A 26308-nucleotide genomic window follows, 5' to 3' on the forward strand; every position below is an offset into this window, starting at 1 on the left:
TTCTCTGCTTCTGCGCACCTTGTTCCTGCAGCTCTGGTGTAGGAACGAGAGCAGTAGCAGACTGGTTCCTTCGGGGTTTCCAGTCGGGAGGGATCCCTTCAGTGTGAACGTAGAAACTGATTTCAGCTATGTCTCACAGGCAGCTCTCAATGCCGACCTTTGACTTGAACAAAGCTTGTTGACGGGAAGTAGAGACTGCTGCCCGGAGGTCCGCCTACAGGTGTTGGACAACTTCCCCTTCCAAGGGAGAGTTAACCTCCACCAGGTGATGGGTAACTTTTCATTCCAAGGGAGAGTTACCCTCCACCACCCACTATCCAGCAATCTTCCCACTTATGGGGAGAATTGTCAACACTGGCAACAGGGGTTGATCGCCTTTCCCGCCCGCGGAAGAGACTGCTTTCGCCTGAGTGGATTCCCTCCCCCAGGGGATTCCTCGGTAGAATTGGATTCATTCATGCCCTGCTCTGGCTCTTCGGAGCAAAGCTCTTTGAAGCTTGGTAATTAAGGAATTAGGTGACTGTTTGGAATTCCTGTTCATCGCCGTTGTACCCTCAGGTTACAAAACGAGTCTTGTGAGCAATTTCTCTTTGCCGTCTTTGCCAAAGATGGTGATCCCTGCCGACTGCTTGCAGTCACCACCGCTGCCATCGACAAGTCTAGTAGGCTATAACTCTTTGGGGTTATTGCCTACATCGTACTTACTTGCCAGCTCACAGAGCTTCAGCTAACGTTTGCATCAAGTGCACGCTATTTCGATAGCACGCACTTACTCTCATTATCTAGACTCATCCTTACAGGTAAGAGTCAACTCTCTACTTGCCAGCATTTGCTAACCCCCGGCAGTATTCACAAATGCTCGCCAGCTTTCGCTAACCCTCGGCAGTATTCGCAAACACTCGCCAGTGTTCTCTAACACACATCTGTGTTCGCTGGCGCTCACTAGCTTTCGCTGGCAGTTACCTGTCCAACAATAAATTTAAGATATGTCTTAATCTTGCCTTTCGGAATAGTTACATGCGAATGGACGTTAGCGACTGGTCTCATACTCGACAGTGATTGCTAAGGAGATTTGCTGTAATACCATTTTCCTCTAGAGTACTGGCTACTTTGGTGTTACCGATCTGTAAGCATACTTTCACAGCCAACCCACATTTGATTGAAGGCAATTGAAGGACAGAATTCCTGCCCTACAGAGAAGTTGCTTGCAACTGGTTGCCTGTCTCGACATCAATCTATTTGAGATTTTTACTTGCTAGGCAATTACTCAGCCCCTCTGGAGTAACCGATGAGAATTAACCTTTCGCTTGAGAGTCATGGTTCCTTGTTCCTTTTAATTGAACTGGTCAACCCTTTTGGGTGGAGCAACAGACACAATCCCTGGGAGGTGTTGGCTACCCTACTGGCTAGTTGGCTGACCAGGTAGCCCAGAGCCCATCCTAGTTTCCAATAAGTTGGAGGGGAAAACTATTTCCTCACGGATAGGTTGTGGGTACAACCTACCTCTTGCAGCTTTACTTGCCTTTTATGAGAGAATTCCTCCTCCTGTAGGAGCACATAATGCTCTCTGCTAGGCTTCTGCGGGAGGAAGGTCGTACGAGAGTACTCTGGTCCATTCCACTTAGCATGAGCACAGACCCGAGTCTCGTGCAGTGTTGTGCACCTATTCACTAAGCACTAGCGAGGTGGGTAGGGGAGCTCCTCTGTCTGATGGAGTTCTGCGTGCGATCTAGGTCGTCCATTATTTTAATGGCAAAGGTGGATACTCCATGGGGCCAAACCTTGGTCGGTCTTCATGCTCAAATATTAATACATCATTCCATTCCCGCTCTCTCACCCTTCTCTGATCCTACAACGGACGATAGCAGATTCCTACGCGAAGGGATCTGCGAAGGAATGGGCCATTCGGGCCAAAGTCTAGATCATACTAGGAAAGGACACTCTCCAAGATGTCCCAGATGGGCCTCCAGGTTTCTGCAGGTGGGTAGGGAGCTCCTCTGTCTGACGGAGGTCTGCATGCGATCTAGGTTGTCTTATTTTAATGGCAGAGGTGGATACTCCATAGGGCCAAACTTTGGTCGGTCTTCATATTCAAATATTGATACATCATTCCGTTCACACTCTCTTACCCTCCTCTGACTCTACATCCGACGATGTCAGATTCCTACACGAAGGGATCCGAAAAGGAACAGGCCATTCAGGCCGAAGTCCAGACCATGTAGGGAAGGACACTCTCCAAGATGTCCTGAACGGGCCTCCAGGCTTCTACAGTTGATGATATCTTGTAGAAAAGGCGGCTGGAGGTAGGAAATCACAAGAACGGCATTCGTCTCTTTTATTATCTAGACTATTGGCTCGTTCTAGCAGACTTGAGGGAGACCCTTCTCCTCCACCGAGACAGGCTTCTCGCCTTTTGCTGGGATCTGGGGATCTTAGTAAATTACAAAAAGTCGCACCTGCAACCTTCTCAAGAGATGGTATATTTAGGGATGAAAATCATGACCAAACTAGGCAAAGTTTTCTCGTTTGAGGAAAGAATAAAAAAGAGTGAGAGAGGTAGCTTAACCCTTTTTCTCACGGGACAAGTTACCAGCAGGCCTTTGGCATAGGCTGCTGGGACACCCAAATTCTCTAGAGAAGTTGGTTCCCAATGGCTGTCTGTGCATTAGTTCTCTACAATGGCAGCTGAAGACTTGATCTCAGCACCTTGACCCACCAAACACCTCGGTGCTAGTAGGTCTAGAGCAGAAGAGAGACCTATGTGGTGGATGTCAGATTCCTGCCTGCTCAAGGGAGTAAACCTTCTCTCTCCTCCCCCAAATTTGTTGCTCTTCATAGACACATCAAAAGAAGAGAGGTGGGGGTTGGCCACCTGTTGCACCTCACTGCATCTGGGCTTTGCCCCGGTTCCAAAAGACAGTGCCAAATAAACCTGGAAATGAGGGCAGCCTTTCTTGCCCTCAAACAATAACATCAGCTCCTTTCAGGGTACTTCATAGTGCTGTGGAGCGACAACACTATGGTAGGGTTACACATAAACAAACAAGGAGGTACTTTTCACAGCAGCTAGCTATGGGAATCCTTAGATGGATGAAAGACAACTCAGTAGTGCTATCACCCCATTTCATCCCGGGCAAGAAGAAAATGCTGGTGGACAAGCAGAACAGTAGGCTATGAATGGTCTTTGAAACAACAGTTAGCCAACAAAGTTTTTACTTAGTGGTGTTGGTCGACAATCGACATGTTTGCTACGTCCTTAAACCGGAAACTTCCGGTATACTGCTCTCCAGTTCCGGATCAGATCCCCAGGCAGTCAGCCAAGACGCTTTTCAATATCCGTGGGACAGGATGTACATTTACGTGTTCCCCCCCTTCTGCCTAATAGGAAGCCTCTAAAAAAAGTTAGGGCATTGCAAGATGTGTTGATGACCCTAATAGCTCCATTGTTGTCAACATGATGGATAGTTCCCGAATCTTCTGCATCTGCTCACAGAAGGCACCGAGAGAGCTTCCCCCGCTCCCCGATCTACTCAGGCAACCACACGTGAAGATCTTCCATTAAGCAATTCTATCGTTTCATTTTCATGCCTGGAGGTTATCCAGCAACTCCTTGCAAAGAAAAGCTTTTCGAGACCAGTTTTGAAGAGAATGGCACGATACCTCCAGGACTCGTGTGCCACAGTATATCAGGCAATGTGGTCCGTCTTTTATGGTTGGTGTTGTGGACGAGGTATCCCTCCTCTCAGTGCCACTATTCCAACGATAGTGGAGTTTTCAGTATACCTCAGTGAAGAAAAACTTAGTTCAGTGTCGGTGGTGATAGGACATCATTCGGCCTTAAACCTTGTCTTTAAACTGAAGTGAGTTAACATTTCCTCCTTGACGGAATTGTCTCTTCTCTTTATTATTATTATTATTATTATTATTATTATTATTATTATTATTATTACTGTATTATTATTATTACAGTATTTTTATTATTATTTTTGGGCTCAGGCCATGTCCTCCTGATGGAAGGTTCCTAATAGTAGCTTCCAAGGGATATATGAACTACAGTGATATTCCCAGAGAATTTACCTTTAGGTCTCCAGAATTCTAACTCCTGGCACGAATATCCTTAAAATTCTCTTAACCCTGGATAGGTACGCTCCTCGGACACCCCTTTAAGGGTATACTCGGACGCGAACGACCCCGACGCCAAAAAAAATTCTTGAAAAATCAGTTTTTGCAGTAACCTCCTTTTTTCTTTTGCCAAAAAAAACTTCAATGAATGCTTAAAACAACTGTAAAGATAAATACTACTCATCTGCAGAAAAACTATTTATTATAAATATTTTAAAAAATTAAGTAGAAAAAAAAAAGACCTGACATAAAAATTCATAAAAAAAAAGTTTATACATATATACACAAATCCTTTTAGGAATTGATTCTTGAATGTTTAGGACACATCTTGATGTATTTTGGATGAAATCAGACCCATGGAGGTGAAGATCTGAAATGAGAAAAAAAGAGTAACTTTTTTTGGCCAAAAAAATTTGTCCAAATTTCATGAATTTTTTTGGGTACCCAAATGAAATAGGAAGTTGCTAATTTTTTTAGGGAATAAACATATGTTATCCTAAAATAGAAATATGTAAAAAAATCTTCATTATTTTGTAAATTACATTTATATCAGGGGCCATATCTAAAGGTAATTTTTTGAGTACTTAGAAATTTCGTAAAAAAATACATATATTTAATATATAATATGATATTTATGCAGGTAAAAATATACCAAAATATCACAATTTCTATAGGGAACAAGAATATATATAGATAGGGCAGCTTACGCTTCGGATATGTCCACAAAATGGCCGCCAACCACACTGACTCAGACTCCCTAATCTGCCACTTGAAATGTAGGAAGGGTATGTCAATTTCAAGGTGTTATTTACTAATCTAATTATTATTGGATATGCATAAAAATTGTATGGTGGGTTGCTGGATAATTGTCGATTATTTTACGACTATAAAATTGAAATTCTGACCCAAAAAAAATTTTTTGAAGGGAAATAAAATTGAAAAAAAAAAAAAAATGTAAAACAATATAATATTTTAGCTAAAAAAATTTGATGATATTCAATCAAAAAAAAAGTAAACAAAATTTTCCGACAAATAAACATCTAGAGGAATCATTACTCTGTGATAGTTCCTTAGTACGTAGTAATTTTGAAAGAATTGGGAAAAAACGAAAAACTGGCAATCACCGGAAAATCGAACACATACCTATATATACGCCATATCTGGCTAAAAAAAAGATAGGCATGGGTAGCCAGATCATCTAGAAACACTTTCCAACACTATAAAAATATAAGTTTTGCGACACTACTTGCCAATTCCTTACGGTAACATGACTAAGCGAAAAAATGCAAAACAAATAAAAAGGGGCACTCGCGGAAAAATGGCTAACATTCTAATATACGGCATTTCAGAAAAAGAAAATTCAGCCACGTGCTAGGCAAACCATCAAGGCACATTTTCCGACAAATAAACATCTAAATGAATCATTACTCTGTGATAGTTCCTTAGTACGTAGTAATTTTGAAAGAAATGGGAAAAAACGAAAAAATGGCAATCACAGGAAAATCGAACACAAACCTATATATACGCCATATCTGGCTAAAAAAAAAAAGATAGGCATGGGTAGCCAGATCATCTAGAAACACTTTCCAACACTATAAAATTATAAGTTTTGCGACACTACTTGCCAATTCCTTACGGTAACATGACTAAGCAAAAAAATGCAAAACAAATAAAAAGGGGCACTCGTGGAAAAATGGCCATTCTAATATACGGCATTTCAGAAAAAAAAAATTTCAGCCACGTGCTAGGCAAACCATCAAGGCACATTTTCCGACAAATAAACATATAAATGAATCATTACTCTGTGATAGTTCCTTAGTACGTAGTAATTTTGAAAGAAATGGGAAAAAACGAAAAAATGGCAATCACAGGAAAATCGAACACATACTTATATATACGCCATATCTGGCTAAAAAAAAATAGGCATGGGTAGCCAGATCATCTAGAAACACTTTCCAACACTATAAAAATATAAGTTTTGCGACACTACTTGCCAATTCCTTACGGTAACATGACTAAGCAAAAAAATGCAAAACAAATAAAAAGGGCCACTCGCGGAAAAACGCCCAACATTCTAATATACGGCATCTCAGATAAAAAAAAAAGACATGCACGTGTTAGCCCAACCATCAAGGCACACTTTCTAACACATAAACATGAAAAAAAAATCAATAATATACGGCAATTCCTTACTACGTAGTAAATTTTTACAAATATTGAAAAAAAACAGAAATTGGCAACCGCAGTTAAATACCCAATATACCAATAACTACGTCGTATCTGACAAAAACAAAATCACGCATGGGTAGCCAGATCATCTAGACACACTTTCCAACACTAAAAAAGCAAAAGTTTTACGACACTATTTCGCAATATCTTACGGAAAAATGACTTGGCAAAAAAATGAAAAAAAAATTAAAAAGGGGTACTCGCGGTAAAATGCCCGACATTCTAATATACGGCATCTCAGATAAAAAAAAAAGACATGCACGTGTTAGCCCAACCATCAAGGCAAACTTTCTAACACATAAACATTAAAAAAAAAATGAATAATATACGGCAATTCCTTACTACGTAGTAATTTTTACAAATATTGAAAAAAAACAGAAATTGGTAACCGCAGTTAAATACCCAATATACCAATAACTACGTCGTATCTGACAAAAACAAAGTCATGCATGGGTAGCCAGATCATCTAGACACACTTTCCAACACTAAACAAGCAAAAGTTTTACGACACTATTTGGCAATATCTTACGGAAAAATGACTTGGCAAAAAAATGAAAAAAAATGAAAAAGGGGCACTCGCGGTAAAATGGTCCTCGTGGTAATGAACGACATTTTAACTAAAAAAAAAATCATGCAAATGGTAGCCAAACAATCCACCAAGACTTTCCACAACTGATAACCTATACAAGTTGCACCATTCTACGACAATTTCATAATACGTAATAACTTTGATAATTATGCAAACTACCTTAGAAGGGTAAACTCGGTCGCGCTCGACCCCGACGCGTCTCAGAAATCGGGGAAGGAGTACAGCTACAGCAATGCACATCTGGACACTACTAGAGCGTGTAGGGGAGACACCTCCTGCAGGTCGATCACCCACAAATTCAGTCACGGGGGTGAGTCACGTGAGAAAAACCTGTTTTTTTTTGACGCTCGGGGTCGCGAACGACCCATCGTACCTATCCAGGGTTAAAGATATCGCATAAATCAGGGGACGTATATCTTGATACGACACATAGCGATCTTCACCCCGAATAGCGTTTTGGCCTCGAGGGGGAAGAGTGGCAATTTTGGAAGGGGAGCTGTTATTAAGGTTACCCTATTTTCCATACTACTATTGAGTATCAAGATGGCGGTCATTCCTAATTTTGTAGCGAATTCGCACGGTGGTGTTCCTTGTTGATCTAACCTTTTCGATCGATTCTGCGAGGATTATTATGCAATCTCCAGCTTCTTTCGCCTCTGGAAAGTTGAGTATTGATTCTTTACAATGTATATTATTTTAGCTTCTGTTTCACAGTGAAATTGGAGTAATTTATTGTGCTTAGGAGCTAGGCCTGTTACCGGAGGCGCCATGGCCGCTGTCGTTCATTAGGCATGTGTTATTTAGTTAGTAGAACGACTTTCCTGGTTGAAATAGCATTAATAAATTATGAAAGCTATTTAGGCATAATTCTACTTGAAAAGATATTTATGGTATGCATAATTATCCTCTTCCTTTGTCGATCGTATACGTTAGAGTTTTGGTGATTTAGGTAACCGAGATCTCGTCTTGCCTAGGTTACCTAACCTAGGCGATGTAGTATACTTTCAGACATTTCCCCGTTTACCCTTGTGTATCGTTTTATCGATTCTAAGGGAGATAGTGTATCTCCTAGAAATATATAAATCGATACTTGCCTCCTTGGAGAGTTATGGGTAATCCCTCTTTCCCTCTGAGTGCTTCCTGGTCTTGCCATAGAGTAGTTACTCCGGCTTGACTAGGCTAGGGTTTTTCTGTCTCCCATCTTGCTGGCGAGTGTCCGGCTTTGGTTTTCGACAGAATCTCAGAGTATTCAGTCTTTTGCTGGTGGCAGGCCGGCAGGGTGAGTAGTCACTCCCCTGCCGGCTTATAGCCACCGGCATAGGAGGCTAAGCCTCCCTAAACCACACCTGGGGTGTTGGTATTTTACCGCCACCTTCTCCCTGCGGTTTAGAAGACTAGTCCTATGCTGGCAGACCCTGGGCTGAAGAATAGATATTCTTCTACAGCCTAGGATGGTGCCGGCACTGAACTGAATGTTTCTCTTTTGTTGAGAGGGGGCGGCAAACCTGCCGGCCCCTCCTAACACTATTTCGGCAGACCCTAGGTTGAAGAATAGACATTCTTCTGCCGTCTAGGACGGCGCCGATAATGAAACAGAGTTTCTCCCTTGTGTAGTGGGGGCGGCAACATTGCCGCCGCCTTTTACACTTGATATAGGACCCTTTTCCCTACCCCTCTCTGTCCTTTTACTATGGCCGTCGTCCTGCAATTTCACCGCTTGCCGGCGGGTTGCGGGGCCGGCCGGGCTCCTACATAGCAGCTGTTTGACGGCTGCCCGGGGGGGGGGGACGCTTCTGTTACCAAGTTTCTTCAGTCCTCCCTTGGACTGTCGGCCACAAGTCCTGTTTCCGGGGTACTAACCTGGCCGGTGCCGACAGGTACTGACTCAGCCGGCGGCATGCCGACTGTACCAGTGCTGCCGGGTACTAGCCTGCCAGCCTTATGCCGGCAACGGTGCTTGTGGTTGGATGGAAGCCTGAATGATGCATTCTCCCCTTCCAGTAATAAGGCAGTCCTTTACTCCATGCTTTCTCTCTCTCTCTATCAGGTAGTATGCCGGCCGGATTGTGCCGTCAGGGACTAGCTATGCCGGATATATGCCGGCAGAATTACAGTATATGATTATACAGTAGTCAGTATAATTGCAGTATAGTATATACTGCAGATAGAAAACTATTGTACACAGTATATTTTACTAGTAGTTATTTTCCAACATATCTTGGGTATCCATGCCCAGGCGTTTGGTGTGACCAATCCTATATTGAAAGAACAGAATTTCTTCAATACTCTACTCTGATTAGAAATTAGTTTACATTTTACCCTACAATATTAAATAATTTAGAACCCTTGTCTTTGAGCTTCCCTGATCAGGAAACTCTATGGTTTTAATATTGGAAGGGAAGGTCACAGCAATTGGCTGGGTAGGATACACAAATATGTCTTTTTTCTAATTTCTAGTCCAGTCGGCGACTTGCCGGCTGGACCGGCCGCCAGGTGCTAGCCATGCCGGCAGCACACCGGCTGAACTACAGTATATGTTCATACAGTAGCCAGTATGTTGCAATATAGTATATACTGCAAACAGAAAACTATAGTATTATTATACAGTAGTTAATTTCTAACATATCTTGGGTACCCTTGTGCAGGCTTCTGCTGAGACCGAATCTATATTGAAAGAATAGAATTCCTTCAATACTCTGATTGGAAATCAGTTTATTCTTACCCCACAGTATTAGATAATTAGAAGGGTCAGTGGCAGTGTACACTTTTTCTGTCCCTAGGGGTTAGAACCCTTTTCTTTCGAATTGCCTTGTTAAAGGAAACTCTTTATATTTAATACTGGGGGGAGGTTACAGCAATTGCTTGCAAGGTATACACAGGTATGTCTCTCTCACTATTCCTTTCTAGCTTACTATCCTAAGCTATAGTAATTAAAGATGACTAATTACATATTGCTTATCAGGTGAGATAAACAATTGTATACTCATTCTGCTTTCCTTTCTTTACAGGAGGAACCCCAGATGAAATGTGATGCAGTCTTCTGCAATCTTAAGACTAAGTACTTTTACGGTCATAAAGCATTTTACGGTCATAAAGCATGCAGGTCTCATGCCCCTGCAATATCATTACCGAATCCCTGCAATATTGGGACCCCCAAGTCTGCAATATCTGCCGGGCCTTAGTTACCGAAGGTTTTGATAATCCCAAGTCAATGGAGTCTAGGGATGGGGCACGTAAGAAACTACGCAAATGGGTAAGAGGGTTCCAGAAGATCTCTCCGGGACCATACCTACCTAACGATAGGATGTGTAGCTTACTGAAGTAGTGAAATAGTGGTGCCCCAGGCACAATTCGCACCTCCCTGCGTCCAGATTGCCATCGAGACGGAGGACAGGAAGGCACCTTGGAAGGAGATGACGATGTCGTGTAGGAATTGCTTCCGTCTGTGCCGGCCCTGGAGCCGTTAACTTCGACGTCTTCACATTCTATCCCTCTATTAGACAAAATGAGCCAGTTACTGGCCCATCTTACGGGTCTAATGAAAACTTTTGCAAACGCGGCAAAACAAAGGAAGCGAAACTCAAGAGAGAGCTCCGTGAAGCTCCACTCATCGCCTCCCGAGGGTCATTCAAGCGACCCAGAGACCAAGACCTCCCGACATGCTCCAAAACCAATCCCTAGAGGTACGCAGAGCGTATGCCGATTTTAGACGGCAAACTCGACATCTCAGAGAAGATGGGAGCTGTTCCTTTAGACGAAATCCAGTTTTGGCCAAGCTTTAACGTTTTCCCTAATTGCTTCATTCGACTGAAGCATGAACCAACGTCAGAAAAAGAAACGGAACCGAAGGAAGTCATGGTTCTCGACAATGATAAGGCACAGGCTATCTTCAGAGGCGGATTTAGGTTGTGCGGGGCCCTAGGCCCGGTGACCTTACCGGGCCCTCAAATCAGTGTACGAGCGAAGCGTTAAAATAAATTAGCTTTTTAAACAATATTAAATTTATTGAAATTTAACCAAATTACCATTTCACAGTTGAACATTACCCATATGATTTTTTGAAGCTCAACAATATAAAATAACTATAATAATATACCATTAACTAAAGAGATAAGTGTTGAAATAAATTTTCTTTTTAAACAATATTCAATTTATTGATAATTATCCAAGTGACCATTTCACAGTTGAACATTACACATTTGCTTTTTTGAAGCATAACAAAAAAATTACTATAATAATACACCATTAACTAAGGAGATCCCCAACTATAATGATGCACCATTGAAAAATAATAACTTCAATAATACACCATAAACAAAAGAGAATACCGTTTGACTGAAGTGAGTGGCAAAATGGCAAAATGAGTGGGTTTTGTTTATTGCATGCAATTTGCACGTTACACTCAACTATTTCTCATTAAAAAAAAAAATTTTCGAGCCTTCTTACTTGCAAACTGTTTGATGACATCAGTAAAATCAAGCACCCTTAATTTTTCATGCTCAATGGTCAACAGGGTGAGTGAAGATAAGCGGTTCTGCCCCATGGTGTTTCTTAGATAATTCTTTAGTAGTTTCAGCTTGGAGAATGATCGCTCCCCAGTGCAGTTTGTGACAAACATGCAGAGATAGAGTCGTAATACAATTTCAACATTAGCAAATGTTTCAACCATGTCATGTCTGTGAATTATCTTATACATTTCTAGTTCCGGACTTTGTCTTTGTGCAGCTTTTACACCACCTAATGAAGGAGCACTTTCAGATGAACCTCTTGGAATGGATTTCATGAGGTGTGCAAACTGCAAAAGCTCCGACTCCAATCCCGCCTCCAAGTCATTAGGATATGAAGACACAAGCTTTTCAGCAGCTGCTTTAAGTTCAGTGTTTGTTTTGTTTGAGATTTCTGATAAAAACCCAAATTTCTCTCGAAGGTCGCTGTAAGCTGCAAGGCGTTGTGTTAGAGCAGCATAGAGCTTGTCAATGATTGGCAAGAAAGCAGTCACTCTAAACATGTCTCTCCCTGTCAGCGTAACATCCTCCACCGAGTCTAGTTCATCATGGTGACGCTTGCGCTTTCTAATACGCTGCGACTGCCTGTCGGCGTAGTATGCAACTTTACCAGTAACGTCACTGGGATCACACTTAGCCATAGCTTTTGCTTCAAAATCATCGAACTGGGATCTCAGGTCTTTAACAAACTGTAAAAGTGACTCCAGCAGTGTGACAGCTGTGTTGAGGGAGATCCCAGGTTTTTGCAGTTGAATACTGGCACTCTGAAACCTTTCCAATACTGTATCCCAAACTTCAAGAAGAATTACTGTTTCAAGTTTTTTCAAACCTTTGAGAAGACCACTTACTTCAGCTCTTGTTTCAGCTGGCTGATTCTGATCCGAGGAAAACTCTTCCAGAACAATTATGTTTTCTTTGTGTGCTCTACTGAGAGCAGCTACAGCATCTGCTCGTGCTGACCAACGAGTGTCTGAAAGTTTTTTATCAACTTTCAACTTCTTATCTTTATTAGTCTCTATTACCTCACGGTGTCTCCTCCAACGATAAGTAGATGCGACAAGGAAGGAGTACAAGTTGGCTATATATAAAAACATTGGCAAAGTATTTATTATTGCTATTATTATTATAATGATCAATTTAGGCGACCAACCAGAAAGCAAGAGATGCATACACCCGAAGGCCTAGTTAATGGCACATCATCGATGATAGAAATAAAAATATTAGAAGAAACATTGATGAGGCAAAAAAATGAACATGGAAAAACTAAAACGTTGAGGCACTAGAGAGAAAAAAAGCATTAACGTGTTTTTTGAAAGTATAACAATCATTTGACTTGACGACATCATTAGGAAGGGTGTTCCAAACATTAACAGATGAGGGGATGAAGCAACGAGAAAACTGAGACGAGTTCGACACTAAGAGAGGTCGAACCTTTTTTTGTAACTGATGTTTGACAAGTTAGTCTTTTCCTGTTTTTGTCCACAGGCAAATAGAAAAGGTTTCAATCAATGAAATTCACACCTGAGCAGAAATGAGCCGGAAGCTACGTCAAGAAGTCAGATGAGACCACTGCGCTCAGAAAACAATGAGAGTGAACACTTCAGGCAAAAAGAGCAAACATAAAAAAAGCATGCTAGCACAAAGTAAAGCACACAGATGAGAGTATTCGTGAAAATAGTTGCACAAGATTTATCATGAGTCATTAATGCATACATGTAAGCATGTGCATACAGGGTTCAACAGCCAATCAGAGTGCAGATTGAATGTTAGTAATCGCGCCACGTGGACCCAACAAGAAGCAAAGAAAAGTCCACTGGTCCACACACAATGAATATTATTTACACAATTTATATGATAGATTGACAGAAAACCGAGCTTGCATTATTGCATCAACTTGCGAATTCGAAATGTTGCTTGCAAGCAAACTGTATGAAATTCAAAGTCATTGAACCGATGAAGTGAATATAACTCACTTTCATGCATACTAAACGCCACATTCATTGCACAGCTCAAATGCTGCGAATTGCCAAATTGCAAATGCCTAATTGCCAAATTGCAAATGTTGTAATTGCCTGTGTAGATGTTATTTCGCAGAAATTCATTGACACAAGCGTGGAGAAATTTTTTTCCATTGATTATAAAGTGCCCACGCCGAATTATGAATCAAATTTCGCGGGGCCTCACAGGCGCGGGGCCCTAGGCCATGGCCTACTCGGCCCCCCCCTAAATTCGCCGCTGGCTATCTTGTCAAGTAGCCTGAGAAAGGCGAGTTACTCGGTGTCGAAAGTGTTCACACTGAGTAAGAGACACCCTACCTTTCTTGCTCCTGCTTCAATAGCATTCCCCTTTACATGGAAGGCATTTAAATCTGTTGCCAAGGCAGTGGAGGCAGGCAAACCATGCCATGCACTTGAGGAGTGCAGGCCTCTGTCACAAGCCTTGCTTATGCAGTAGAAAGATTGGAAGGAAGTCCTCTTAACCTTTTCAGTAGGGAAACTGGACGCGGACATCGCTGGACGACAGTTTAGTGAGAATCTCTTGTGCAAGGAACAGGAGACAAAGGAGAGACTTGCAGCCTCCTTATCCTTACAAAACTGCATAGAGATGTGTTCAGCCTATCGAAGTACCCCAGACATGCTCATGGTCTTGGCCAAAATGCATATGGCCACCTTAGTAAAAGACCTATATGCCTTTTTAAAGGGTAGGAGAGCCTGTAGGGAGTTTGTGTTCGCTGCTGCAACAGTGAAACATGAACCCAGGAAGCTGATATCTTCCAACATCTGGGGTAAAGACCTCTTTCCAAACGAGGTAGTAAGAGAGGTAATCAAGAAAATCACTACGGAGAATAGGAACCTTCTCCAGAAGTGGGGTATCTCTTCAAAGAGGAAGTCTTCCCCGGATGTGGGTCCCCAACCTAAAAGGAAGACGAAAAAGTCTAGACTTTTTCCTCGGTCTGTTCAACAACATCCCACAGTTTCTATGACCGCGGTGCCCCAGGCAGGCGGTCGAGGAGGTAAACCTTCTGATCAGTCGAAGCAAAGAGTCGCTTCTCGTAGGAGGGAGGCTCCAATAGGATCGTTGGACCTTCGATCCTTGGGTCCAAGGCCTAATCAAGATTGGACTAGGATGGAAACTAGAAATGCCTCCACCATCATTTTCTCAACTCTTCCAACACTCCAACCCCGTATTAGAAGAGTATACCCTATAGCTCTAGAGCATACAGGTTATAAGGAAAGCATAGTCCATCGAATTCCAGGGAAGGCTGTTCCCAAGAAGGACTCAAGAAAACTCAGTGTCATTCTGGACTTGTCGCCACTCAAGTTCAAAAGAAACAGCAAGTTCAGGATGTTAATCCTTCTACACATAAGGACCCTATTGCAAAAAGGGGCGATCACAGTCTTGATAGACCTGACAGGTGCCTATTGGCAGCTTCTAGTCAGTTGCCCCCTCTCCTCCTACATAGGATTCAAGTTACATGAGATAAAGTATGTCCTAAGAGCCATACTCTTCGGACTAAACACAGTCCCAAGTATCTTCACGAAACTGGCGGACGCAGTCGTGCAATAACCATGCCTAGAAACTGTTCAGGTAACAAAGTACCTGGACGAATGGCTGGTGCGGGCAGCACCTGAAGCGGCTGGTCTGCGAGCATCCAAAGAAGTAACCCAGTTCCTGGAACATCAGGGATGCAAAATCAACTTCAAGAAGTCTCAACTCTCTCCAGCTCAAAGGTTTCAATGGCCGGAAAACCATTGGAACCTGAGGTCACACTGTTTCTCCTTTCCCATAGGGATGAAAAAGGAGATCGCAGGGTCGGTCAAGAGACTTCTGTAATCCGTCAGGATTTCAAGACGCTAACAGGAAAGAGTACTGAACTCTCTCCAGTTCGCAGCAGTGACAGACCCAGTGCTAAGAGCAAAGCTGAAAGATGCGTCAGGAGTCTGGAGAAGATACGCATCAAACGCTCGAAGAGATCTAAAATGATCGATATCGGTCTTACCTTGATCGCTTCTCAACCCATGGTCGAAGGCCAAAATCCTAATGAGGACTGTCCCCCTTGCAACTACCTCGACTATCGAAGATCACCCGCATGGATGACTCGACGGAAGAATGGGGAGTTCACTCCCATCAGAGGAAAGCCCAAGGGACTTGGTCATCTCTACGCAAGGCCCTTCTCATCTACTTTTTGGAAGCCATGACAGTCCTGTTCATGTTGGGTAAACTCTCTCCACGCAGATCAGGCCTCCTCAGACATATCTGGGACAGCGAAGTGATAGTGAGATGTATGAACCGACAAGGCTCGAGATCGCCCCATATAATCTAGGTGATGTTAGCCATCCCTTACCTAAAGAGATGGCACCTATCAGCAGTTCACGTACAAAGGATCCACAATGTGACAGCGGATGCTCTATTCAGGCTCAAGCCGATAGAGTCAGAATGGTCCACAGACGCAGACCCATTCTCTTCCAGATTGGAACAAGTCCCCGAACTGCAAAATGACCTCTTTGTGACGAGTGTCATCAAGAAACTACCTCGATATGTAGCCCCATACGAGGACCCTCTAGAGGAGATAACGGACGCAATGTCTCTAATGTGAAACGGATGGACCCAGAAATTCCTGTTCCTATCATCCAATCTCCTGCTGAAGGTCCTCAACACACTGAGATCCTTCCAAGGAAAGGCAGCTTTAGTGGCTCCCAGTAGTCCAAGAGCAACTGGTTCCCTCTAGTGAGGGAACTGAGGCTAAGGCTGGCCCTTGTACTGAACCCAGCACTATCTCAGAGGGTTCAGAAGTTAATTGTCTTCTATTCATCACAGAAAGCCCAAAACCTTCATTTCATGATTTTCTCGCCCTAGCGGTTAAGAAAAGATTTTGGATCTCAGAAGGCAATATAGACTTCCTAGAAGAATACAAGTTTAAGTCAACTAGAAGACAATATGAATCGTCTTGGAAAAAGTGGGTAGCTTTTGTTAAAGCAAAAGGACCGAAAGAAATTTCAATAAGCAAAAGGACCGAAAGAAATTTCAATAAACTTCTGTCTGTCCTTCTTTATCCACCTTCATAATCAAGGTCTGGCAGCTAACACGATAACTACGTGTAAGTCAGCCTTGACTAGACCTCTTCTATATGCCTTTCAAGTAGATCTGACGAATTAAATCTTTAATAAGATCCCGAAGGCATGCGCTAGGCTTAGGCCTGCTGCTCCTCCGAAGCCCATCTCATGGTCTTTGGACAAGGTCCTACATTATGCCTCATCTGTGAACAATGAAGATTGTTCTCTCAAGGATCTAACTCAGAATGTTATTTTCCTGTTCGCTATAGCCTCAGGGGCTAGAGTTAGTGAAATAGTAGCCCTATCAAGAAATGAGGGCCACATTCAGTTCACAGAAGTGGGAGAACTGAATCTCTTTCCTGATCCAACCTTTCTCGCCAAGAACGAGCTACCCACTAAAAGATGGGGTCCCTGGAGAATCTGCCCTCTGAAGGAAGATGTCTATGTCCAGTAGAGTGTCTAAAGGTCTATCTTCGTAGAACTTCAGACTTCAGGGGAGGACAGCTCTTCAAAGGAGAAACCTCAGGATCAAACTTATCCCTAAAACAACTGAGGGCAAAGCTCACCTACTTCATTCGCAGAGCAGATCTTGACAGTACACCCGCAGGTCATGATTCGAGGAAAATTGCTTCATCACTGAACTTTTTTCAGTATATGGACTTTGAACATCTTCGCTCATATACTGGATGGAAATCATCCAGAGTATTCTACAAACACTACGCTAAGCAAGTCCATGAACTGAAGCATTATGTGGTGGCGGCAGGTAGTGTATTAAAACCTGTCGTCTAGTGCTGCGATGAACAGTTAATTGATTGGGACTATCAATTAGGGTGAAAAGGTGTTGACACTTCCAGTGGGATACCTTTAAGTGAGTATCACCATGGTGACACTAAGTCTGTTCAAAACCTCAGGTGTGGAATTATACAGATAACACTTGTGCTGTATGTACATAGTACACAGTGTTGATAGTACTGTATACAACATTTACAGAATTTATATTGGAAAAATTTATCAAAATTTTTCAGTTTTAGAGTGGCACTCATCATTTCTTCCTTTTCAGGGAGGGAAAGATATTTTCTGTATGTGTTGCACGTATAATTGATTAACATGTCACATTCGTTTCACTCGTTATTCCATTTAGTCATTTATTCGAAATAAATGTCTATTAGAATGTAATTGCGTCCATTCTCGCCCTGCAATTTGCACATTAAATATGCCAGAGTTCTTTTACTTATTTATTTAAGTAAACCGCATATCATTGTATACTTACAAATACCTGTAATGCATATAGTTGACATTAATATTGTTCAGACAATATATACAATCCGTGAGACCGTTTGTATATCTGGTAGATACTTATGTTTGTTCATACAATATATGCTAACCTTGAGGCCTCTTTTCTACTGTCTAGTATGACTCTTCCCTGTAAGAGGCAGGAAGCACTAACATTGTCTATGATTAGTGGTAATGACGGATAACAGTAACGTCATTTGTCTCAATGGTCCAGATGACCATAGAAAAATTGTCCCAAGGTTAAGGCACCGATAAAAATCCACAGATACAGTACTTTCTAGTAATTCTCTGGTAAACTTCTATCAGGATGACATGGCCTGAGCCCAAAAAATGGATTTTGAGCGAAGCGAAAAATCTATTTTTGGGTGAGATAGCCATGTCGTCCTGATGGACCCACCCTCCTTTTCTATAGAAAAGGCCTTCGCAGAATCCCTCCCGAAACTACTTTATCTGTAGCACCATGCTCAATGCTATAAGGAATGACCGCCATCTTGATACTCAATAGTAGTATGGGAAATAGGGTAACCTTGATAACGTCTCCCCTTCCAAAATTGCCACTCTTCCCCCTCGAGGCGAAAACGCTATTCGAGGTGAATATCGCTATGTGTCGTATCAAGATATACGTTTCCTGATTTATGCGATATCCTTAAGAGAATTTTAAGGATATTCGCGCCAGGAGTTAGAATTCTGGAGACCTAAAGGTAAATTCTCTGGGAATATCACTGTAGTTCATATATCCCTTGGAAGCTACTATTAGGAACCTTCCATCAGGACAATATGGCTATCTTACCCAAAAATAGATTTTTCGCTTCGCTCAAAATCCGTTTATTATTATTATTATTATTATTATTATTATTATTATTATAAGCTAAACTACAACCCTAATTGGAAAAATAGGATGCTATAAGCCCAAGGGCTCCAACAGGAAAAAATAGCCCAGTGAATATATATATATATATGTTGGGTAAAACTCGCTGGTAAGAGACTGATGTCTCGCTAGGTAAATCCTCGGACAGCTGGTAGCGGTCAGGTTCCAATTTCTTATATGGGCTCTCGTGACATGGTTGGTTTCGACCTGGCCTTTCATTAGAAGGGGCTAGCGTTCGATCCCAAGTATGAGGTAGAAATTTATTTCTATTTTAACACGATGTTGTGTTGATATTTATCCATATTGACTCATTAGGGGTAATTTGTATGAATTACTACCAATTGTGTCACGTGGTGGCCCGGGAAATTGGGTAAAACTCGCTGGTAAGAGACTGATGTCTCGCCAGGTAAATCCTCGGACAGCTGGTAGCGGTCAGGTTCCAATTTTTTTTATGGGCTCTCGTGACATGGTTGGTTTCGACATGGCCTTTCATTAGAAGGGGCTAGCGTTCGATCCCAAGTATGAGGTAGAAATTTATTTCTATTTGAACACGATGTTGTGTTGATATTTATCCATATTGACTCATTAGGGGTAATTTGTATGAATTACTACAAATTGTGTCACGTGGTGGCCCGGGAAATTGGGTAAAACTCGCTGGTAAGAGACTGATGTCTCGCCAGGTAAATCCTCGGACAGCTGGTAGCGGTCAGGTTCCAATTTCTTTTATGGGCTCTCGTGACATGGTTGGTTTCGACCTGGCCTTTCATTAGAAGGGGCTAGCGTTCGATCCCAAGTATGAGGTAGAAATTTATTTCTATTTGAACACGATGTTGTGTTGATATTTATCCATATTGACTCATTAGGGGTAATTTGTATGAATTACTACAAATTGTGTCACGTGGTGGCCCGGGAAATTGGGTAAAACTCGCTGGTAAGAGACTGATGTCTCGCCAGGTAAATCCTCGGACAGCTGGTAGCGGTCAGGTTCCAATTTCTTTTATGGGCTCTCGTGACATGGTTGGTTTCGACCTGGCCTTTCATTAGAAGGGGCTAGCGTTCGATCCCAAGTATGAGGTAGAAATTTATTTCTATTTAAACACGATGTTGTGTTGATATTTATCCATATTGACAACACACTTCTCACTACCGGCCGTTCACCATCACGCCAATCCACTAAAGTGATCGGCAAACGATCGGCAACCCTCATCAGCGGCTTGTTGACAGGGAACTACTTGCGAGCACTCTCCAACTGCACAGTAACCACGATACCCAACCGTTAACCATGATTAACATTTGCCAGACAAATCCTACTCTAAGGAATAATATCAATCCCATCAGGGCGCATTGTAGGGTTAAGCGTTGTCTTCCTTCTGTCAGTTAAAGGAATTCTCTCTCAGGGAAGAATACTTACCAATACCCTGGGAAAGTCTTGGTTACAATAGTTTTTTCCTACAATAGACTCGGAATAACTTTACCTAGACAGTCACACTTCTGCATGTCTCAACACACAGCTTGCGTAGGACGCGGACCTTGCGTAGTAAGGTTTTAGCGAGGCGCAAGGACTCCTTATTTTTGAGCACTAATATACTCAGATAAGGAGCCCCTGGGTAAAGCCAAAAGCCAGATTGGCAGGGATGTCCACCCTTCCTAATGGGTGAGTCACCCCTAATAAATAGTGTGGTTTGTTTTCCAGTTACAGAACAAATGACAAATTCGTAGAAATTTTGTATTTTTCCTAACTGTATAAACCATAGCTATTCATACAAACTTGCCCGCCAGCCCTATCCCCCTTGAAGTCCTACCTCCAAGCAAAGTGAGCTAAATCGCAGGTGTTTGAGGGGGAGTGGTAGCAAGCTACCCCCTACCCCCCGCTAAATTTTAATGGCTCGTCATTTCAGCTCCGCCGAAAGTATAACCCCTAATAAATAGCTAAGGTTTTTATAGTTAAGAAAAATAGAAATTATCTACGAATTTGTCATTTTTTGTGGATGTGCTGTGTGGTGTAGGAAAGGGATTCATATGAACCTTATTTCAAATGTAAGAGATGTTAGTCAGGCACATATTAGTGACAAGGTAGCCTTGGCAATAATAGTACCACTGTTCGTTCTTAGTGAAGTGTCATCGAGTGTCTGACATATTTCAGCATAAGAGGTGCTGTGATAGATTCAATAGAACCTAAATCCATAGGTCTAAGTTATACTCAGCGTGCACGTTGATATACTGGCCCTGGAGCAATATAGACAATATTTCTATGATATTTTATTGGCGTATAGGATTCCTTATTCTATCTTTCCACAGGAAATCTCTTGGAGACCTCACAGCGCCTCCCCAAAATTAGGCTTTTCCTTCATCAAAACCCCATTATTAATTGGTAGTAATTATAATACAGTATATGTACATTATATATACATGTGTTTGTGTCAAAAATTATCTTTGATCTCTCTCTCTCTCTCTCTCTCTCTCTCTCTCTCTCTCTCTCTCTCTCTCTCTCTCTCTCTCATATTTGATTTGTTGATTCTTGCCCAGAATTCATTACTATTCTCTGATTGAAGGAATTTAAAAAAAAAAAAATAATTAGCCCTGTGTGACTAAGCGTGGTAGCACCCGAACAAAAGGGAAATCTGAGATGAAAATCTGCCTCAGCCACTTCACATTTAAACAAATCAATCAATTTCTTTAGTCCAATCTAACACATTCATATTCACTCATGTGTTATCTCTTTATTAGATGCTAATGTTTTGTTACTCACTTCTTTATGGTTTAGGATCATTCAGGTGTGTCATTGTTTTCCTAAGAAGTGTACAGTTTAAAAGCAACTCATGAATGGCAGAGGCAAGGGACAGTGATATTGCCCTAGCTAAGATGACAGTGGCTTACAGATATATGATCAGCACCCAAGCCCCTTCATCTAAGCTAGGACCAAGGAATGGCTGCTGATAATTCAGGAGGTAGACCTATAGGCTTCTCCAATGATGGTGAGGTTGCAGACATTACAAGAAGCTATTGAGCTTGAGCGGGACTCGAACCCCAGTCCAGAAAATTGCCAGGCAGGGATGTTTCCAATAGGCCACTACAACCCTGGTTGTTGTTAGGTAAAGGACTCCGTTTTATATTTATTTGAGGTGAGGGGTAAGGATAAAGTAAAAATACAGTAAAAGTGAGTGTGCTTATAGTTCAGGCTCTGCTTCTGGTATTCAGGCTTTCCCTGCCCCTCTGAACTCTTGCTGCCCAAATTTTCCGTTCCCTTCTGGTGGAGCAGTGTCGGGCCGTTCAGATATTTTTTCATTGGAACAAGTCATGCCAGTAGCCTATTCTGAGCATGTACTATCTCTTTCTGAGCCTATTTGTCAGATTCAGTAGTATTTGAGTCCGTTTCGTTCAATACAGCTACACCTACCAGCATTACTCTTATTCATTCTGTGCTTGAGAATAAGTGATTGGAGGGCCAAGCCCTTCAGGTATTGTATCGGGGCATCAGAGCTTGTCAGTTGCCCATTCTGAATATGTCTGTATCCGACCCCATTTTGTCTAATTGAGTAGTGTTTGAGTTTGTACCGTCCAATACAGCTACAGCTAGTATGAGCATTACCCTCTCATTTGTGCATAAGAATAAGCAGAAGAGTTTGCAGGCCTTCTTCAAAGAGCTTGTTTATTCCTCTCTTACCAGATTGCAATCAGGCCATATCATGCTTGTTTTAGTAGATCAGACAGTAGCATCTGAAGTTAGACCATCCCGCACTGCTCCATTAGTATGTGCAGTAATTCAGGTGAGCTTGTTAACATCTTGTTAGATGCAAGCAACTTGTGTTATTGGACGGCCCTCCTTGGAGTAATTACTTGCTCAGGTTGATCCTAGCCAGGTGTGAATTTTATGCCTATTATCACACCTTAGCTGAGAGTTTTGTCTCAACTAAGTTCTACACTTGTTCCAGATCTTATTCGACTTACTGACTCGTCGAATAGTCCTGAATTGAGTTCCTTTTTTTGTTTTACACTGGATACAAGAAATTTTTTGTTCCTATTGTTTCACCCATTTCAAGATTGGGACATGATGATCCTAGTGTACCTGCCCCTTGCAGCCTTGCACTGATAAAGAGTATGGTTATGTGCCCTTTGATTCTTTTATTTTGAGATCACAGCTTTTGAACTCCCTAGTTAGTCTAGGAGGATGAAGGAGAAATACTCTACTTTTAAAAGATTATTACATAAGAGTCTAAAATTTTATCTTGGTAATTGGGTTAAATTACAGGAAATTAAATTTTCAAAGTTGTCTTCACTGGCCACTCAGGTTTTTGTTCTTTTTTTCAGTTTTTCCTCCCCAGATATAATTCGAGATAGAATCAGTTCTCGCTTAAAAAGAAATTACCTCGTCATATGGATGAATTACCCTCTTCGAAGAGGAATTTAGAAACTTTTTCTCCTTTTAGCCAGAGCTTGGATTCTATGAAGCAATTTAAAGGGTTTTCAGAAGTTCGTGGAAAAGCAATAGAGATTAAATCCTTTGCAGACTTCATTATAAGTCTTTTATAATTCCATGGTATTTATAGGAAATATGAAGGACCTTGAATTAAATGAATTGCCCAAAGTTCTAGTTTCCAGATATGACTTTTATCACACTCCTCATTGTAGATTGGACAGTCCTAATGCAGTTCAATACTCTCTGGTGTTCCTCAGGATAGTGTTCTTGGCCCATTTATGTGGTTTGGTCTAGAAAACAAGCTTGTTGCATATGCAGATGTTACTCTCTTTTCATCATTTCCATTTCCTGAATGTAGGTCTGGGGCTGCTGAATCCCTTAATAGATATCTAGCTAAAATTAGTGCAAATTATGGGGTATGAAGTTGAATTCTAACAAAACTCAAAGTATGATTGTAAGTAGGTCAAGGACCATGGCTCCTCAACATCTGAATCTCAGCATTGATAATGTTTCTTTAACTTTGTATGACACTTTTAAAATTTTAGGTGTGATTCTCAACAGCAAATTTACTTTTGATAAACATATTAGGTTTGTGTCTTCTTCAATTGCACCAAAAATTGGCTTATTGAGAAAGTCTTTTAAGATTTTTGGTAATCAATCTATTCTGGAAAAGTGTTAATTCTTTAATTTACCTTGTTTTAAGTATTGTTCTCCTGTCTGGTCATCAGCTGCTGGTTCTCATCTTTATTTGTTGGACAGGAACTTACGGTCTATAAAATTTCTTATTCCTGATCTAGATATTAATCTCTGGTACCATCATTCAGTTAGTTCATTATGCATGTTGCATAAGATTTTTTATAATTCTGACCATCCTTTACATTCCGATTATCCCGGACAGTTCCACCCTGTTCGTAATACTAGGTATGCAGTTAATTCTAATAGTCAGTTCTTTCTTCATCATGAAGCTCAATAAAACACAGTACTCTAGAAGTTTTATTCCAGCTGTGACCAAGTTGTGGAATGATCTTCCTAATCGGATAGTTGAATCAGTAGAACTTCAAAATTTCAAACTCGCAGCAAATGTTTTTAGGTTGAACAGGCTTACATAAGTCCTTTTATAATTTGTATATCAAATATCTGTTTTAATGTTGTTAATGTTTTTAAAATATTTTATTTTAAATTTTCATTACTTCTTATATCATTTATTTATTTCCTTATTTCCTTTTCTCACTGGGCTATTTTTCCCTGTTGGAGCCCTTGGGCTTATAGCATCTTGCTTTTCCAACTAGGATTGTAGCTTGGCTAGTAATAATAATAATGATAATAATTAGTAAGACTGTCACATGCTGAAAGCCAGTACAGTATATAATAATCATCCCTACTTGAGGACCTTCGTTGAATGAGCAGCCTCTGTCTTCAATTACTCATTATGTTTCTTTTAAATCTCAGTCTGATGTGTTGGCTCAGGATTAGTCTCCAATTTCTAAGATTGGAAAATTGATTTTCTATTAAAAGTTTGTATATATGAAACTGCTATCTTTTAAATTATTTTTTCATCAGTTTTACTTTACAAGTAGCTTTTCATGTAGATTGTAATTACCAGCACTCACTTGCATTCATTGTCCTGTACTTTATAGACACTTTGGACTCCAAAATCATTAGTTTCTATGTGATTGAAAAATCTTACTCTGTCTCATATCACTTAGAAGTGAGAATTTGCTATTTCATTGGAACATTGTTCAGTAATTAATGTTATTTTCATTAATATTGCTATTACTCATGAAATCTGTTATATAAGTAACTTTGTGTAAGTGTTCTTATTGAGGTTGATAAAACTATAATTTTACCTACAGGGAACTAATTTAACTTGCTTTTACCTTTTGGTTATGTGTATTCTCTTCATTCTGGATATATAATGTATAACAATATTAAACTAGAGTACAATGCTTAATTCTGAATTATAGGCTTCCTTTAATTTTAAAGGAAAGAATACATATATGAAGTGGGTAAAAATTGGTTGTATTTTTCTTTAGGCTTAACAGTGACCATTAAGATTGATGATTTGTTGTACGTAAAAGTCTAAATACTGTCAGCTGTAGCTGTAGTATGACAGAGTTCAATTGTCTATAAAGTATTCAATTTATGTTTCATTTAATCATCTCCCTTATATAATAATGAGCAAGTGTCTTATTATAATTAGAAATCACAACTGCCATGTTGTAGTTAGGAAAAAGGGAGAAGGTGGAAAGATTGCTGTGTGTTTGCACATGTGTGCATATCCATCTAAATATTTAGACGTAATTTTTGACGGGGCTTGTACACTAGTATCTTAATATCCAAACACATTTCAAGGTTCTGATGGTAAGGTCCGTGAAGAGATCTACAATGAAGGTGGGAATCCGCAGTACAAATTCTACTACTATGATGAAGTATCAGTCATTAAGTCAATGTCAAAGGCTGTTGAACTCATACCACAAACAAATGTGTTAAGTGATGAACTGTAACTTTGTGTTTGTATTTCACTGTAGTCTATTTGTAGGCATACATGAGGTATTTGAATTACATCACAGAATCTCTCGAGATACTTTCCTTTTAGAAAATACTTGAGTACCAGTATAGTACTTGAATACGTAGACTTCAATGTTATATTTTACTTTTTCAATCATCTAGTGACATTCCTCTATTCAACATTGGAAATTTACGAGTGATTTGCACATACTGCACACTTTTTATCGTGATTATTTTGGGATTCTGAAATGTGAGAAGTACCACATATTGATGCACTGAATCATTCATTTCATGAAAATTGCTTTAGCAAATATATTTTTTGTATTTTTGTATGGCTGTGGTAACTGTGCAGTGCTTAGAGTTAACCAATGAAGGGCTGCCCTTACATATACTGTGTTGTATATCAACACATGTATTTTTATGTAAGGATAGTATTTATATGAAACTATTTGAATGTAGTACAAATGTGCACTTTAGTGATAAAAGCTTATGTACCTTAATTTTTAAGTATACAGTACCATTAAAATTTTAAGTTGTTAACCTTTTTATGAATTTTAAGGCACTTTAACTATACAGTATTAGTTTTCAGAATTATGAAAATACATTATTTACAGTTGTACTATACCATATACAGTACTGTTTGTCATAATCATTTCTTGTAGTCTTATTTTATAGTGTCAAAAATTACCAAATATGAAAAAAATCCAGAGATCCACATCTGTA

The 26308-nt window shown here is 40.7% G+C and overlaps 1 protein-coding gene across 1 annotated transcript in view; it reads left to right on the top strand.

Annotated features, from left to right (window-relative positions):
• The window catches only part of LOC137619729 (thioredoxin domain-containing protein 12-like), an 88553-nt gene extending 62830 nt beyond the window's left edge, over positions 1-25723 (top strand). The window contains exon 4 of the mRNA XM_068350030.1: positions 25430-25723. Within this exon, the coding sequence (XP_068206131.1) occupies positions 25430-25581 (152 nt within the window). The 3' untranslated portion in view covers positions 25582-25723. The remainder of the gene's footprint in view (positions 1-25429) is intronic.
• The last annotated feature ends 585 nt before the right edge of the window (positions 25724-26308 follow it).

This window comes from Palaemon carinicauda, chromosome 26 (genome assembly GCF_036898095.1).
Source record: "Palaemon carinicauda isolate YSFRI2023 chromosome 26, ASM3689809v2, whole genome shotgun sequence".
Classification (NCBI taxonomy): domain Eukaryota; kingdom Metazoa; phylum Arthropoda; class Malacostraca; order Decapoda; family Palaemonidae; genus Palaemon; species Palaemon carinicauda.